Genomic DNA, 18804 nt, shown 5'->3' on the forward strand with positions numbered 1-18804 from the left:
TCAACACTTCATGAAGCTTTTCTGAAAACTTCCATTTCAGTGAATCTATTAGGCTAGGGAACATCCTTGTGAGATATTATCTATCATCCAGGTAATCTTCGTCTTTAAGGCCAATGAGAAATGAACAAACTGATTGGATTGAATTAGCGGGGAGAAACCCAAATAAAGAAACACAGCTTATGACAATTTTCAGTAGGATCATGTGGTCAAATATTTCAATAGTTGATATTAATCATCCTCTGACAAAATCATTAAATATTTACTCCTTCTGTGAACAAATGACAATTTTAACATATGTCTTTTTCAATTTCCCCATGGGTTATACTTGGAATCAAATAAATAAAACACCTAAATTTGTTTACAAACCTTTCAACACGGAAAGGCCAAAGGGACCTAATGTCTCCATCCCACAGGGATCCCTGGTCATGGTGACTCATTGGGGAAGTTCCCCATGTTGGTGGTGAGAATACAGCCTCCCTAGGACCCGGGCCCAATCAACTACCTCCCCAGTAATCCCATCGTGATTCTTAACCAAATTGGGCCCAAATCCCAAAACTCTAAAGCCAGCACCAGCACCCTGCCCTGCAGCACCTGCCTCCAGTTACACTTCTAATACAGAATTTGAAGGATACTTACCTGTAACAATGAGTTTTGTGCCAGGACCAAAAAATTTGATCCTTGACGCACTACCAGAAAACCCTTTGTAGAAACCTCCCTTTGGGCTTGTCTTAAAATAACATCCGTGTTTACTTCCTTATTTATCTAAGTCTATAAAAAACAGCACTGTTAATGTTAAAAAGGATGAACAAGTGTCCTGATAGATCTGAATGCAATCTATAATTTAATTTCTCATCACACCCTGCCTGCCCAGCTTGCTAATGTCTGTTTTCATGTTACATCTCCTCATATTCGTCAGTCAGATTCGACTTTTTCTCAGCATTTTGCCTGAAACTTCTAAATCTACTACCTTAAGGACTTGTTTATAAAATCAGTTCTTTGCCTGGAACTTATTTAGAATTAATTAATATTTAATTTTTCTGAAGAAATGTCAATAGGAATATTTTGAGTATTTAATAAATGCATATTCAATATGACTTATAGAAATATTGTGATTTATACAAGTCATTGTTCACATAATGATTAGTATATCAAATTGACAGCTATTAGTAATTGGTCAAAGAGTCCATTTAAAAGGCCAGGCCACAAAAGAGTAAATATTGGGAATATAAAAGTTTGATTTAATGTTTGTAATATCACCTGTGGGTCAAGACCATGATCTTCAGAATAGACAAATCTAGCCTGGAATGAAAACTTTGCCACAATAACTAACCATGAGACCTTAGGGAAATATCTGAACTTCTCTATGCCTCAGCTTCCTCATCTATAAAACAAGGATAATAGAATCTCATGTACAGGGCTGACACATAGTGAGAAAAAAAGCCCTGAAAGGAGTACTGGCTGGTCCCCAATAAATTTAAGCTAATATTATCAGTCTGTTTCATGGTATGGTATTGGGCAATTTCCAGCAAATTCTTCCAAATGTATCATATCAATTTTATAAGCAATAACAATTACAGGGCTTGAAAAGGGAGGAGCTGTTGATCCCAAGGCCTCCAGCCTCTCTACCAGCCCTAGGCCAAAGAACACGGGCCCAATCAAGCCAGAATCTGGAATCATTATCCACTAGATAATGCAGGGTTTTTGTGGGTTGGGACTATGTCGTATTTACCCTTTTATCTCCATCATCAAGCACAGAATCAGTGTTACATAAATGTTTGATGAGAGAATGAATAAATAAGAAAGTAAAACCAGGAATTCTTTTCATGGACCTGTAGCTGAAATTATTCATTGAGCTTAAATTTCATTAAACTGGCCCATTTCTAGGCAATATAAAAAGAGCCAAAATGGAACCAATTTTGTCTCATCAGCATACTTTCCAAGAAGTTAGAGTAACAAGAGGTAGGATTTATTGGCATTCCACTGTTATTTATCATTAAGAATTCACTTATTTTGCCCTACTTGTAGAGAAGATCAAAACCAATAATAAAGATGTTGCAGAATTTTGGGAAGAATGAACATCATGCTTTATCCCAAAATATACAGAAGAGACAATAAAATACCATTTTGGTATATCTCACTTAAAAGATCTATAAGAAAAGTATCTTGAACTTGCACTAATGGCTCACAGATACGGTCCTCGAAACATTTTCATTTCTAGCTTGTGTCCATCATTTTTTTTTTTTTTTTTTTGCATTTTCTACAATAGAATTTCAATTTGCTTACAGAGGGGAAAGGAAATAAGCCATTTACAAATTAGTCTTGCATCCATATCCAGAGACTTGGAGTGGTAAAATTGCTTTTCATATACTGAGGGCAAGAATTTTACAGTCAGATCAGATGGATCCTAAATCAATTTTTTCCTCAAAAACATTATCGGTTTTTCATTGTGAGGGTAAAAATAGAAAAATTTACTTACCGGGAGGCATTACTATGAGCTTTGTCCCTTCTCCAAATACCTTGATCAAGCCTGAGGTATCACACTAGTTACAGCCTCTGCAAAAATCACAGCTTCCTGGACTTCATGATATGAGGAGGAGTTGAAAGCTTTGTAATCAAAATTTGATCTTCTGGGTTCCTTTGGAAGCCCTTGAATATAAGTTCTGTGGCAACTGATATTTTCAAGTGTTCCTTAGATAAATTTGCCCAATATCTGATTTCCAAAGAGGCAGGAGTAACTGAAAAACACCAAATAGGAAGCAGAAAATGTAGGAAATTCAGAAGACCGCTGGCCCAACTGATCAAACAACTTCTTCTGTTAATTACCAAGAAAAGCATTCACAGAATTAGGGCTCTTTTTTCTTTCCAGGTGCACAATTATGTTAGAAAGTACTTAGAGATAACATCAAACCAAGGGCCCTTCTGTTCTCACATATACCAGGACTGTTAATCTAGGATGGATCTCCGAAAGGAAGAGGCTCTTTAGTAACTGAGAAACGCAAATAAATCAACTTAAATTGATTGGGAAAAGGGAGATGACATCTCATTTTCAGTACAGTCATTTTTAGTCCTTGAGAGCATGATTCTTTACCGGAGCAATGCCAAATGAGAGACGTAGTTCTGTGATGACTATTATTCCTGGAATAGCAGAAGAAAGTTTTAGGATTCTGTCTCCTATGACTTAACAGATTCCTTATTTAAATTAGAACTTCAAAAATAAATTAAGTTCTCAAACACATTAAAAGCAGTCTCCTGAAATAAACTCACTGCCCTCCCCCCTATGTGGGGCATGTCTTCGAGGGTTTTAAATCTCCCTGGCAATGTGGGACATGACTCCCAGGGATGAGCTTGGACCCAGCATTGTGAGATTGAGAATGCCTTTTTGACCAAAAGGGGGAAAAGAAATGAAACAAAATAAAGTTTCAGTGGCTGAGAGATCTCAAATAGAGTTGAGAGGTCAATCTGGAGGTTATTCTATATACCTATACAATGATATTCCTTTTTAGTTTCTAGTGTATTAGAATACCTAGAAGGAAATACCTGAATTTTCTCATAAAATCCAATAGACTTGATTCTTGATGTTAAGCATATAACTATACACCTTTTATTGTGTGACCATGTGATGTGAAAACCTTGTGACTGACACTCCTTTACACAGGGTATGGACAGATGAGTAATAAAATAATGACAAAAAAATATATAAAAATATATTAATAACAGGGGGATATGGGATGGTTAGGCTGTTTATATTTTTTTTCTTCATTTTGGAATAATGAAAATGTTCTAAAGTTGTAGTGATGAATGCACAACTACTATGGCCATGGATTATATACTTTGTATGGATTATATGGTGTGTGACTGTATCTTGATAAAAATGCATTTAAAAAGAAAAAAAGTGGCCATAGTAATCCTATTCTCCTCCCCCAGGAGCAGGGAAATTAAATTGCCAGTATGGGCTGAGTGTTCTGGTGGGGAAGGATGAGATGCCCAGCTGTAAGGAGTCAGAGAGCACAGGCCCTGAGCTCCACGTCCACCGCAGACCATCTCGCCCCAGCCTGAACCCCGAAACCGGACATTGCCTCTCCCCTAGGGAGGAGATACGAATGTGGTGATGCTCGGTGTCCATCCATTCACAGAGGCTCACAGCCCCCAACCCAATTGGAGAGAAGGGACGACTGAAAGAAAACCATGCTTGCAAATGTTTGTCTTTTAAACTGAGAATTCCAAGTTATTACTGAGCTTTCAAAAACTCTGTATCTATTGATGAAGAGAACAATGCCCACTCAATCCCTTCTGACACTTTGTCTTCTGCTTCACCTCATTCTAAGTCAATGAGAATTATCAAGAATCTTCAGTGTTATGTATATTTCAAGATCCATGAAGTAGTAATAAAATACAAAAAGTTATGCAAAAAGTTAAGTAATTAGTTACAAAATACTTATTAAATTTATGATAAAATATAAGAACTATGTAAAGAAAACAGTAAGATTTTACCAAAAGGCATAAAATGAAGTCTGGATAAATGAAGAGCCATACTATATCCATGGAAGGAAAAATTCAGTATCATGAAGATTCCAATCCCTTTTCAACTCACATAGAAATTGACTACAGTTCCAATTAGAATTACATTATTTTATTTTTTGGTTGTATGGTGTGAGATTTGGAGCTGAGTTGATTTTGAATTCTTTAAGGAAGATAAATATAAGACAACTGAAAACAATGTTTAAAATATTAAAATGAGGAGACTTTGGGAACATGACTGAGAATAATTGTGTACATTGGGTATAGGAGCTTGGAATGGAATGTGGGTAGGAGACACATTCATTTAACAGTTCATTTACAGGAGATAGGACTGTTCAGACATATTTACAGTATTTTAAACTAAAGTTCTTAAAAGAAGAGTAAAGAATGAGTACTCACTGGGGTCCTAGAAGGAAAAGGGCACAATCAGATCTGTGCTTGAGGAAGATAAACACCCAGCAGAAAGGAAGGTGGACGGGGCAGGGGAGAATCCAGCAGAGCAGACACGTGGGAAGATGAGAAAAGGCAGCGGAGTCGTGCCCACATTTGGCAGTGAGAGGGGGATGGATGGCAGAAGGCTACTCAATAAACATTAACAGGTTCATTAGAGTTTTCAAAGTATTCTCATGAAGTTAAATTACCACCTCAGGAGGTTGGCAGTAAAGAAAAACACACATTAACATCAGGAAGATAAGGTTCAAACTCAAGCTCTTCCACTGCTGTTGATGTGTCCTGGATACACACTTCTTAGAGCCTCACTTCGCTCATCTTCAATGAAGATGATCTCACACATTTCTCAGGAAGTTTTTAAGGTTTAAATGAGGTAGTGTGCCTCCTACAGTGCCAGGGACACTGTAGGTGCTCAAAAATTAATTCTCTCATATCATCAATGCAAACCTTCAGGCTTAGAGAAAACACAGTTTAAGAAAAAATGGAAACATCTTTGACTTGTGTATAAAAAAATAGTAATTTGCTTCTAACCCTGCTATATGTAGCATATATGCACTCACCCCATGATGTCCTGAGGTGACTGCCTGAGATGACTAATTCCAACTTCAAACAGGATTATGAATGAATCAATAAATGTGTAACTAACAAGCAGATCAACTGAAGTAAAGCACAAGTTTCAACTGAATTGCTTGGAGTTTTGCATTACCTTTCCAGTTCGATAATGAGAACGTTCCTATTGGCCCCCCTCAACCAAATTTTATAGACCATCAAAACATCTCATGTTTTATTTGAGGGCATAGCTGCCATCTTGAAACAAAATAGTTTATACTTTTTTACATCAGTTTATTGTCTAGACATCAATGGCTTTTAATTAAATCAGTGTATGAGTACATTCTAGAGACTTCCAAGTATAAAATGACCAGACCCATTGTCTTAAAGCAAAATGAGCATATTATCTGGCATGTACAAGGGGTAAAAAACACATAGGAACTTAATCTACGAGTCACTAGCTTTCACAGTCTGACAATTGATTTCATGTATGTTATTTCTTATATGACATCAGGTATGTTTCCATATAGTACAATGAGCATATAAAAATACTGATTTTATTGGCTTATAGAAACTCAGGGTCAATGTTTGGGAGAGGCTGGAGTCATTTCACTTTCAAGCAGGTTATTCTCCTTAGGAATTTTACCATCTGTCTTCATCCTGAACTTAATGATCTTCTAGTCTTTTAGGGCTTATTTTGCATTTTAGGTGCTTAACAAGCCACAGGTACATTTCAGATAATTCTCATTTTATACAGCACCCACAGCAAACTTGCATGGAGCAGCACTTTTCTTTTTTCTGCAAACAAGATATGTTTATTTGTCTGTTCTGAACAGGTGTACATGAAAGTCACTCTGCAGTGTGGAAGAATCTCTCTTGGGGAATAAACACCCCACCCTCTGCTCCAAATCTCCTTTCCATTTCCCTTTGTCCTGCCCCAGGATCTCACGATAGTAGCACTGCGGTCTCTGTAGGGAAAGGGAAGAAAACTTGTAAATTAGGGGCTTACTATGAATCAGGAAAGGGAAGAAAAGTTATAAACTTAGGGCTTATTTTGAATCAGGATCACTCATACATTTACCTCTTTCCAGCTTTACCTATGGCCTAGTTTTCCAGGCTGCCGTGACAAATACCACACAACAGGGTGGCCTAAACAACAGAAATTTATTAGCTCATGGTTTTGAGGCTGGAAGATATCCAAAATCAAAGTGTCAGCTAGGCTTGCACTGTCCCCAGTATCTGTATCGTTCTGGTGCTGGCAATTCTTGGGGTTGCTTGGCTTGTGTCTTGGCATCCTGTCCCACAGCAACACCTCTCTCTTCACCTGCTCTTCCGATTTTTGCTGGCTTCTGGCTCCTCTCTCGTTATCCCTCTGGCTTCTGGGTTCTTCTCATTTTAAGGCCTCTAGTTATGTGGATTAGGACCATCTGACTCAATTGGCCACACCTTACAAAAAATAACATTTCCAAAAATTCCTCTATACAGGTGGTTTCACACCCTCAGGAATGCAGATTAAGATTAGAAATGTGATGGTTGAGGTACATAATTCAACCCAACAAAACCTGTAAGACTGTTATTTCCATTAAAAATCATAGGAGGAAACGGAGGGTTGGGGAATTCTAACCGAGTTGGAATTTCAGTCCAAGTTCCCAAGATCCCTGTTCTTTCAGCAACTCCCAACTGTTTGGGGGTAGCAGCCGGGACCCAGGCTTCCGGGGCTATGCCAGGTCAATGTAAAATAAAGGATGTGTTTCTCAAATGCGTGACTATAACCTTTTCATGGTGTTTTCTGAGAATCATGGAAAATACCAACCTAAATCAAAAGTAATCTGACTTGTAGTTCTAACTTTTCTCATAACTATGTATGTGATCTTGGGCAAGTGACTTCACTACCCTTCATCAAAATTTTCTTATCTCTAAAATGAAAGAATTGGGTGGGATTTGATAAGTTCTAGCACCAAAACCTATGATAGACTTGAGATGAGTTTATTAAAGGACACTCTATTAACCATTCATTTTTCCTAATAGTAATGCTCCATTGTTAAGAGAACATGAAAACATACATGTATTTTTGTCATAATTTTGTAAGAAAGTCACTTTGAGTTAGCAAATGCTGTGGCATCACTTGTCACTCTAGCTCTACTTTACATTTTGCCAAAGCTAATAGCTTTTTCTGTTTGAAAGACTAGCATTCTGCTAAATAACAGAACATATTTGTTAAGGCATAATAATAGTTGGTTTTGCACTTTTGAATAGAGCTTAATCATGAACACTCAGATGCTGTTTACCTACTTAATTTTTATTAAAAATATATTTCCAGTTATTTTATGGGATGGGATGGGGTCTAGAAGGGAATGGTGAAGACATACAATTTATTCTTCAGGAATTTCATAGTATATAATCACAGCCAGATTATGAAAGCATTTAAAATTTTATTCCTCTTTTAAGATGCTTTAATTATTCATCATTTATGGCACTATGTTTTTCTGTAAATTATGAAGCCTCAAATGTTATTGAAAGCCTAATGATGTTTAAATCCTTCTATATTCTAATTACCTGAGTGATGAACTTTATATTCATATTTTGACTCAAACTGAGAGTGTTGAGGTATGATTTTTTTTTTTGTGATCCAGCTTGTCAATATATAAATATCATTTTCATCTCTTAAGTTACCTAATCATGTCTCTCTGTAACTGGCAAGTATTGGGGAGCATCTTTAATTCCATCTTATATTTGTGATTAAAAAATACAACCCTGTTGAGTACTTTTGACAATAATTGAATTTTATCTTGGACAAGTCTTCCTTTATACTCAGTTTAATATGCTTTCATATTAGACACAATTAATAACTTGTCTAATAGCCACTATACCAAAGAGGTATTTCACACCCCTATGGATTATCCAATCATGATGGGGATACAAATACCATCTTGCACTATATTGGTACAGACTGCATATTTGAGCATATTTGAATATGCACTAAGCAACTTTTAAAAGTTTGTTGGCAGATCACGAAGTCTTGAAACTATTACTAATATTATTTTATTATTTTATTTTTTTTTTACCAATTTCATATTATTGAGCAGGATGTATTTTGGAAGACAATATATTATAATTGTGTATAAATTTGTACACAATTGTGTAATTACGTACAAATTGTGTATAAATTTCATATTCTTTTCCTTTTTTTTGCAGTATTGTATATATTTTCATTGCTGATGTTCATGAAGAGGTAAATAGTGCATTAATGCAAATGTTTAACTAGCTACAATAAATCTGTAAAACTTAAAAAGAAAAAAAGTAATGTAAAGGTTGCTTTGCATGTTCTAAACAGCAATGGCAGTCAGTGCAAGCACTAGCAAAAGGATCTGTGAGGATTCAGTCTAATGTAATCTGAATATCCAGTTAACTCCAACACTTTGCCTTCTTTTCACCTCTCCTTGAGTTGCACTTGGAGATATGGGGAACATTTGGCCCTGCACTTCAGAACTATAATAGGTAGTTACTGCTGCCATATCTTGCTGAGTTCCCTGCACACAGCAGCTGGAAAATCAAGCCTCTAAATCTGGCTTCAGTTGGAGCTTGAGGCATGGCTGTGCTCTGCATTGGACTCAGAGCCTTTGACAGTCAACTCCAGCCCCAGGTGCACTGGATGGGGCCTGACATGGGGTTTGCTTTCTGGCAGGTGAAACCATGGTTTCGGGGTCTCCTGCCCCTCTCTGTCAGATCCCAGATCATGGGAAACTCTTCAAGATCACTCGGGTCTCTTCACCTCTTTTTCTCTCTTTACCAGGGAAAACAAAATAATGCAGAAAGTCAGGAAAACACCATCTGCTTGGCAAAACCTCCTTGTCCTCTTGTTAAATGGCACAATCCTCCTGCTCTGTGTGGCCTTGGTCTATGCATTTGAGCATAAAGCTGGGTAAGGACATGAATACTGAACAGCTGGAAGGACTTTCTCAAGGCCGCAGTGTGGAGCAGTGAAGCCACATTTTGCTGAGTAGTTACTATGAAAACCACTTTTCACTTTTGTTATTCCTCATTTCACTTGATCCTCCCTATAATTCTGCCAATTCAAAGCTGGGCTCAGAAAAAAAGTCAAATACCTTGTGTAACACACACAGGAGAGAGGAGACGGAGCTCAGGCCTGTCCTCCCATCTAAGGGACTTCACCGTTCCTAACTGCCTCAGACTCACTCCCCCAGGTCCCCTAAGTGTCAGGAAAAATAACTCCTAACCCCAACTTCCCGCTCTCCTCCCTCTGTCCGTCTGCCTCCTCCCCACCCCACCCTCCACACAAACAGATACTGAGCGATTTGTGACAAAACACAATGCAAATCATACCATGGAGAAAGAATTGTGAAAGAGTGAAGCCAGACAATAAGTTCACAAAATGAAAATAAATCTAAAAAATAAACGGAGTATATTGAGAAGAATGGCACTGCTTTACATTTTTACAAATCTCCTTCATATCTGACACAATAGGGACAGGTGTTTCCTCATGTCTGCTTCTGACACGTCCTCTTGGGATATCACAGGCTGTGTAGCCTCTGGTGCAGGCTGACTGTATAAATGATTCTCTGCTATTTGAACTCCAAGCGGTGGCAACATCTCTTTCCCACACCATCTAGGCAAGTCAGCTCAGAAAATGCTGGAAGCACAAGGGTAGATGAAAGACTGAAGGCCCTCAGGATGGTGAGGTGGGGAGGGGAGATGTCTGGGAAGCTGTGACTGATAAAACCAGAAGGAGCAGAGGGATGCGGCTGGAGCCTCTGCAGCCCTTGAACTCCCAGCTCCATCCCAGGACAGTTCCAGGGCTCAGCTCTCAGGCAAGTTAGCTAGGGAGAAAATAGACACAGTAAAGAGGACCTCAGATAGATGCCTAATTGCCCCAAGCAAACAGCTTAACCTCCCTGACCCTGGGTTTTCTCTAATTAAAATGAGAAATTAATGGAAATTTCCTCATGTGCTATAGAATCCCCATAAAGTGGTGAGCTAGGTGACTAACAGAAATGGCTGCTCAATAATCATTACCTGATGTTAGTATTTATTTATTTCTATTATTCTATCCCTGAACCAAAGCAGGTTTGGGGATGGCTTCTGGAATACTAAGGTCTCTTTTCCAAGAGATGAGCCCCAGAGTTGATTTACAGTATCCAAAACATTTTGGAGACTGGGTCCCACTCCTGAGATATACAGAAAATTTTTAAGGCAACATCTTGGACAGATAATGTGGGATGTGCTGGGGGTGGAGGTGGGGTGGCTTCTAGTGCCTTCCTTCATCTTTCTATACTTCCTTCCCCTTGGCCATATAATATAACATAGTCACAGGAGTGACATCACATCACCTTTGCCGTATTCTATTGACTAGAAGCAAGTTACAGCTCCCACGGACACTCAAAGGGAGGGGATTACACAAAAGTGTGGAATGGTGAGGGCCATCTTAGAATTCTGCCTACCACACCAAGAGAAATGGAAACATATATGTCCATGCCAAGACTTGTACACAAATGTTCATAGCAGTATTATTCATAATCACCCCAAACTGGAAATAGTCCAAAATCCTTCAACTGGTGAATGGATAAACAAAATATGGTATGTCCACACAATGGAATATTATTCAGCAATAAAAAGGAGCAAACTACTGAAACATCCTGCAACATGGAGGGACTCAAAAATATTATGGTAAACCCAAGAATAAAGACACAAAGGACTGCATATTGTGTGATTCCATTTATATCTATCGATCCATCTAAAGGAAATGTCCAGAAAAGGCAATTACAGTGAAAGAAATCAGTTTGGTAGTTTCCTAGGGCTGGTCATGAAAGCAGGCATTAACTACTAACCAGCATGAGGAACTTTTACAGATAATGGAAATGTTCTAAAAGTTGATTGTGGTGATTGTTTGCAAAGTTGTATGAATTTACTAAAAATCATTGATTTGTGTATTTATAATGGGTGAATTATATGCTATGTAAATTGTACCTCAATAATGTGGTTAAAATAATAAGGCCAGGATTTTTACTATCATTCCTACTATTTATACTTATTCAGAAGTACTAGCTAGAACATTTAGACAGGGGGAAATAATAAATGTGGAAATTAAACAATAAAAACATAATACGTTAGGGTAAAATTCTCTGATGAAAATGAAATAAAAATGTAAGTTCATTGATCAAAAGGAATAATATAAAAATTTCTTACTGTTGAGAAAGAGCTCATTTATGCATTAAATGAATGATAAATATCAAATTACTTTGATATATAGAGTCCATTGGATGTGTTTAAAAGGGTGATGGAATTGTTTTATTTTAAAATATCAGTATTTACAGTATAGTAGGAATTGCATTCTTTGTATCTATTTAAATTCAAATTGATAAGTTTGATATACCAACCTAAAATGTGAAAGATAGTACCTATTTAAAAAATTTATTTTTCAAGCGGGAATATTTGAAGGCCATCTCTCTACAACAGTATTTGGAAGATATTCCTAGCCTGCAAAAACACTATCAAGAGTGAGTTTTAGCGCAGTGAAAAATTTAGTCAAGCCTATCAGCAAGGGTGGCCCCGTTAAAAATATTTGCAGAGGATTTGTACTGGTCCCTGGGCCCCCTTTTGAACCAGTAATGTGTACTGGCTTACTTCCTTGCCCACCTATCCTTCCTCCACACCCCTGCTTACTTGGCCCTGCTGCATAACCAGCGCCCAATGGGAGGACAATGATAACTCTCTGGGCCCCTGGAGAGTAAGGTATAGACCTTGTAAAGGTCCTTCGGTAGAACAAAGTTGTCATGTTTGTAGAACAGAAGAAAAGGCCACGTGGCTGAAGCCCAAGAGAGCGAGGACAAGAGTAGAGTGAGATGAGGTCAGCAAGAGTTAGGTTAGCGGAGTGAGGAGAGCGAGTTAGGGGCCAACTCACAGGGGGACAGTCACATAGGGCCATTGAGGCCATGGAAAGAGACTGGATTGTATTCTAAGAGGAATGGAACCCATTGGAGAGTTTTAACTTTGAGGATTTTATAATCATATGTATGAATATATATATTTACAACTATTTAATAATAATAAATATGTATATGATTCAAATATAATTTGACTTCTATGTGGAGAATGACCTTTGGAGTAACAATGGAATTAAGGAGACCAGATAGGAAGTCATTGATGTAACCCAGCTGTGTTAGTTAGGGTTCTCTAGGGAAACAATCAATGAGAGGTATCTATGACTATGAAACTGATAAAAGTAACTCATGCAACTGTGGGTATGCACAAGTCCAAATTCTGTAGGATAGTCAGTAAACTGTCAACTCCAAGGAAGATTTCCGATGAACTCCTCAGGAAACGAACCGCCAACTTTGATGAACTCCTCAGAAAATGCTTCGCTGGGCAGCTGAAGAAGAAGGTCTTCTATCTGTCTCACTTATAAGTCTTCCACTGATTAATTGGATTAAATCCAGCCAATTGCATTCTCTCATTGTGGAAGACATGCCCTTCAGTGAGTCATCAGTCACAGCTGCAGCCAACTGATAATTTAATAAACCAGCCTGTTGGTTTATTAACCAGCCACAAACTTCCTTGTAGCAATTGTTAGGCCAGTGCTTGCTTGACCAGACTGCTGTGTACTATCACCTGGCCAAGTTGACACATGAACCTAACCATCACACCAGCCAAGAGAAGGTGGCTAGGATGAATGCAGTAGACATAGCAAGATGAGGATGTACTCTGGGTGTATTTTCAGGGTAGAGGTAACAGGACTTCTCCTTGTTTTGTATATTGCAAGTGAGGTTTTGGCTTGTCACTATTGGAGGGTGGTGCCAATTACTGAAAAAAGAAAGTTGGGGTAGAAAAATAATACAGGTTGTAGGAATTGGGGTGAGGAAATGGGTTTGGAATCAATCATTTTATTTTGTCTACTTATTAGCCATCCAAGAAAAGAGAGATTTAGCTATAATGCATTGGTAGGATGTTTTGCTGTTAACAGTTCTTGGTATTTTCAAGGAATGAGTGGTAAGACCTTGGAGAGAAAAAAGCCCTGGGTCACTCTAACAAGGCAGAAAGCAGATCAGAGCTACCAAAATGAATTAAGTGTGTGGCAATCCAGTTAGAATCCAGGTTCCAAAGTGAAAAGGAAATTTAGACCTTGATTCTACAGGTCCTTCTAGAACTGGTAAAGAGTTTACATATATACTCCTACAGAGGCCAATCCTCACTCTCCACATGTTCATATGTTTGAGATTTATGCCAGAGAAATATTTCCAATTGTTGGGGCTTTCAGAACAGATAGAAGGCAACAGAAATGAATGAGATTAAATGGCCATGGGAGGGCCACATGGAGGTAGATGGAGTTTGGAGTTCATCTCTGCTGATCTTTAGCCCCTTTACAACAGTGGAATGGCCACATAATTTGCCTAAATATAAGATCTGATTGGGTTCTAGGGGCATCATGTATGAAGACAAGGCCTCATCGTCATCTCCCTTTTGAAAGAAATACATCTTGCTCAAAGAAGTTCAGCACTGTCCACAAGAGAGGCAGGAAGATGCAGTAGGTTAGGAATCTGTACAGCAGAAGTCTCGCCCTACCTAGCTTTGGATAAGTCACTTGTATCTTTTGGCCCTGGCTTCCTCACCCAAAGTGCAGCACTGGGCTACATGTGTGCTAAGGCTCCTCTCTGTTCCAACAGTCCATGAGCCCATGATTAAGAGCATTAAGGCATCTGCTGTGGTGGGACGAGGATGAAAGGGGCTAAGGGCTAGTATTAGAGAAGGTTTCCTCATGGCTCTCTTCTGACTCTGACATTGTAAGATCCCAGCAAGCACAGTAGTATATGGCTTCATCTGTCTTGGCAACATTATTTTATTACCAGGTAAAAGGTGCCTTTATCTTTCTTGTCTGCCTTCGAGCTGAATTGGTCTTGTCTTGCTTGTAACTCTTGTTTGAGCCATAAAGGATTTGTTGGGGCTCCCCTTCTTTTTGTTGACATAAAATGGCATTCTCGAGGAGAACTCCAAACAGCTTTCAATGTATGTGTGCTGTTCTGTCAGGTCTTCCTGTAAAGGAGAACGTCCTGAAATATTCTCCTATTAGTGTCTCCACCTGAAAAGCAGGGGAGAGAAATCAGAGTGACTTTAAAAAAGGTTGACTCTGGATACAAAAACAATGAAAAGGCAAGAAAGGAGAAACATCGACCTACAAACGCAAGCCAAAGACACAAGAAAAATCCTAGGGTTTGGCATGGCCAGTGAGTAATCAGAATGGAGCCTGAATTAGGACTAACGATAGTGGCAGTTCCTGCTCTGTAGAAGCAGGGAAGGGGGGAGGGAAAAGTTTGCTTCAGAACCATGAGAAGTCCTTCAAGGTAAGAACTGTTGCTGCATTACTTTTACATGTTTCTGGTATAAAGGAACTATCTGATCCCGGGAGACAGCATCAAAACTCCTATATTACAATGATCTAGTGTTAACTCCCCCTTGGAAGCAATCCCAAACACCTTCCCTTGACTACTTTCTCATTCCCTGAGTTACACATTTTTCACTATATTTTCTAAGAGTTGTGGGTAGCAATGCATGGCTATCATAAGAATTGGAAGAAAAGTACCACTACTGCATATAATAACAAATGAGATAATCTCACAACTTGATGCAGTATTATGCACATTTTATAGATCAATAATTTGCCCAAAGTTCAAAAAGTTTGGCAAACATTTACAATGACTTTATTCCTTTAGATACTGTGGTGTTATTATACTCTGCTACAGATGAAGCAAAATGTTGGAGAAAAAAATTTCCCTTGATTCATTACCCTTCACTCTTTTTACTGTTCACCGTCTTAGATTTTCAGAATTAAAGCCATCTTTTACTGTTATTTGCAGAAAAATCTAACATGATTTTTCAAGGGAGTTTCTAAATATGGCTATTTTAGCTGAGATGGCTCAGTGATGTGATCTAGTAATAATGGGAAGAATGCTGTAATTCATTGAACACTGTGCTAAAAACTTTCATATATGTCACCGCATTCAGTCCTCAGCAACTCTGAGGTTAACATTATCTCCACTTAAAATTGGGAAAAAACAGTGAGAAAGATTTAATAAGTGTTCTAGATTTCACCATAAGTAAGTGGCTGAGCAGGAATTTGAAACCCAGGTCTGCGTCATTCAAAAACCTTTGTATCTTCCATAATTCATTCATTCATTCATTCATTCATCCACCCATCCATTCATTCATTCAAAGTCAGCAAACCATTTTGAGTACTCAATTATGTTGCCTTCCCGGAAGACTTCCCATAGGTGGTGAAGCAGAGATAATTCAGAACACTTCACAAGAGCCAGCCTGGGCCCCAGAAGGGTGAGAAAGAGGAAAAGGGGCCCAGCGGAAGAAAATGAGTCCTTGGGCTTCCTGCTCAGGACCTTGGTGAGGACACGTGCAGGAGAAATACACTCTATCAACAACAATCTAGTCTGTCCAGGCGGTATAAAGGAGGGTGTGTGCATGTATGTGTGTGTATGTGTGTGTTCAGGTGTGGTGGGCAGGGGAGGGGTTTTTGTTCGGTTGCAGTGGAGCACTTTGATACGGTGTATCCCAGCAGGCACAGTAATATGTGCCTACATCCTCCTCAGCAACTCGGTGTATTCGGAGACTTGCAGCCAAATCACTCTGTTGTTTTCTTGCTTCAAATTTTTCCTCACTGATACCTTTTTCATAGACAATATTTTCATTTGATGACATATACAGAATCCGTTCCAGAGGCTGGCCTGGCTTCTGCCGATACCAGTGTATATACACATTTTTCAAGACATTTGTTTTCACTTGGCATTCAAGAAAAGCTGTATTTCCTTTTCTCTTGGTGATGGATGTCACAAGTTGTGTTATTAGAATGTCGCCATTTGTATCTGGAAGAAAAACAAAAGCAAAATTAGTGAAATTTTGAAATTCATTTAAAAGAGTATACATTTGTTCTCTATTCATAAAAAAGCTGGGAGTCTGAAGTTGGCATTTTCTTCCTGAAGAACTCCAGGTAATGGTGGAATTTGTTAGCTTAGCTTGAATGGCCATGTGGCTTTCTGAAGGTGTAGGGGGTTGACTGTTGCCTTCTATGGCCTTGAATGGGTGAGATATCTTGTAGGTAAAGCCAACTCACAAGTCCAAAGGGAAGTCACCACAATGATCTGGAGCAGGAGCAGCATCTTGCCTGCGCTTGTCACAGAGAGGTGGCTGATAAGGGGGTGAGCTCAGAGCAAATCTGAGGATGGGCTCTGGTAAGAGGAAGTGGTGCTTGGAGCACACAGCTAAGATGCGTAGTTTGCGGAAGATGGATCCACGCAGGGAATTTCATCAAAACACCCAGAATAGGCTTTTTAACATCTTTGCCAGCAGATTTCCCTTCGTTACTACATGACATTTACCATCTGAGGATGTTAAAGAATCCATTTTCATGTTAAAGGACTGAAGCCCTTCATTGGTGGGGGTGAGGGGAGAGAGAGGAAGAAAGCAAGGGAGAGAGAGAAACCCTCAAGTCTACATTTGATCTGTTTCGTCAGTAACTTCATTGTTCATCACGACACTTTATCAGGCAATTACAGATACAGGCTGAATGGAGAGGTTACTTCATAATTTAGATAACCCAGCCAAAGGAAACTTTTTCCAGTTATCTTATTTTTGAATGTCACCATGAAATGGAAACCTTCAAAATATTGTGCCCTGAGAGTGCCATAATATACGTTAAAAGCAAAAAACATTGTATGAAAACCATTGCTATTTCCTATTATAAAATAAATGACTATTCGATATGGATCATAAAGAAACAAACCAAAGAGAAAACAATCACTTTTTTGTCCCACAGCCTGACTCAGACACAACTACTGTTAACAGTTCGGTGTCTTCCCTTCCAGACTGATTTCTGTTTATCTTTTTAATCTGCTTCACATAGATATGATAATCTTATTCCATTTCTGCTCTACCCTTGGCACTTAACATGGTATCATAAACATTTTTTTACTCTGTAATTACTTCCTAACAGGGATCTGACTCTTAGCAAGACCCCCCTGGCTGTCAGATCATGAAGGTTCCACTTAGTTTACTCATTTTACATGGCCAGTACCACAAAATACAAGAGCAGAACAAGAAATTAATGACTTAATTTGTCACTTAGTTTTGACCCCTATTGTGTGCTAGTTATTGTGTTCAGTGCAGCGTATAGAGTGGTGGGTAAAATCGATGTGGTCTTAGGTTCATGAAGCATATGGGCCAGTGGAGGTAGCTTAAGAGACAAGCCATCTCACTAATATATATATATATTATATATATTTATTTTTGAGATGTGCTTTGTAGGGAAATCACAAGGTCCTATGTGGGAAACTAACGAGAATTAATTTGGATTGGGCAACTCAGTGATGGCATTGAAGGAAGTGACTTTCAGGACAAACATTTGAAACAAAGAGAAAAGAATGCAGGAAAGCTTGGCATGGCAAAGAGTGGGCAGATTTGAGAACTTGGCAAATGGCTAGTGAGGGTGAGGAAAGAGGTATGAGGTGGAGTGGGAGAAGCAGGTGGAGGCTGGATGAGGCCACCCACATCTTAGAGGCCACACTCAGGTGTGATAAGATCTGATTTCTGTTATGAATGAAGATCACTCAGACCCTGAGAGAGAAAATGGTGAAGGGGGCAAAATTGTATGAGTGTTGGCAAGAGTTCTTACAGCTTATGGGTGGTGAGAGAATGAATAAGGATAACGGTTGGCTTCAAATTCTAATGTGCAGGGGAAAGGGCTATAGTGGTGATGGGTGGATGGAGGAGATGGCGGGTGATCACCTCGGTGGGTGGAAGTGACTTTTGGAGCGTAGGACTCTGGGGGGAAGGACAAATGTTTGGTTTGGCCATGTTTTACACCTGATAGGGCCCTACTCCTTCACTTTCCTTCTGTTCCTCAGATGCTTTCCCGATGCAGTGCCTCCACACTGCTCCCTCTTTCTGAAATGCTATTGTGGTAGATAGTTAAATGATTTGCTTCCTCAATTTATTCAGCTCTCTGTTCAAGTGTCACCTCCACAGAGACCACCCCTGACCTACCCACCTAAAATGCCATTCCCCATCACTCCAAGCCACCCAAACTGCTGCATTTTCTACTTAGCAATTCCCACAATCGAACATTTCATAGCTCATAGCATCTTACCCACCGAAAAGTAAAATTTTTGTCTCCTTCAGTGCTTTATCCCCAGAACCTAAAACCATGAAGACCCTATCTAGATACTCAAAAACAAACAAACAAAAAACACAGAAAAAAACAGCTTTACAAAT

At 38.9% G+C, this 18804-nt stretch overlaps 2 gene segments (V, D, J or C); both read right to left on the reverse strand.

Moving 5' to 3' along the window:
- LOC119534592 overlaps nucleotides 1–18804 on the reverse strand; it is a 140512-nt gene that overhangs the window by 61315 nt on the left and 60393 nt on the right.
- Nucleotides 1–18804, reverse strand: part of LOC119534594 — a 35211-nt gene that overhangs the window by 8668 nt on the left and 7739 nt on the right. The window contains 1 exon segment of the C gene segment in view: nucleotides 2477–2538. Within this exon segment, the coding sequence occupies nucleotides 2477–2538 (62 nt within the window).

The sequence above is a fragment of the Choloepus didactylus genome, chromosome 5, assembly GCF_015220235.1.
Source record: "Choloepus didactylus isolate mChoDid1 chromosome 5, mChoDid1.pri, whole genome shotgun sequence".
NCBI lineage: Eukaryota > Metazoa > Chordata > Mammalia > Pilosa > Megalonychidae > Choloepus > Choloepus didactylus.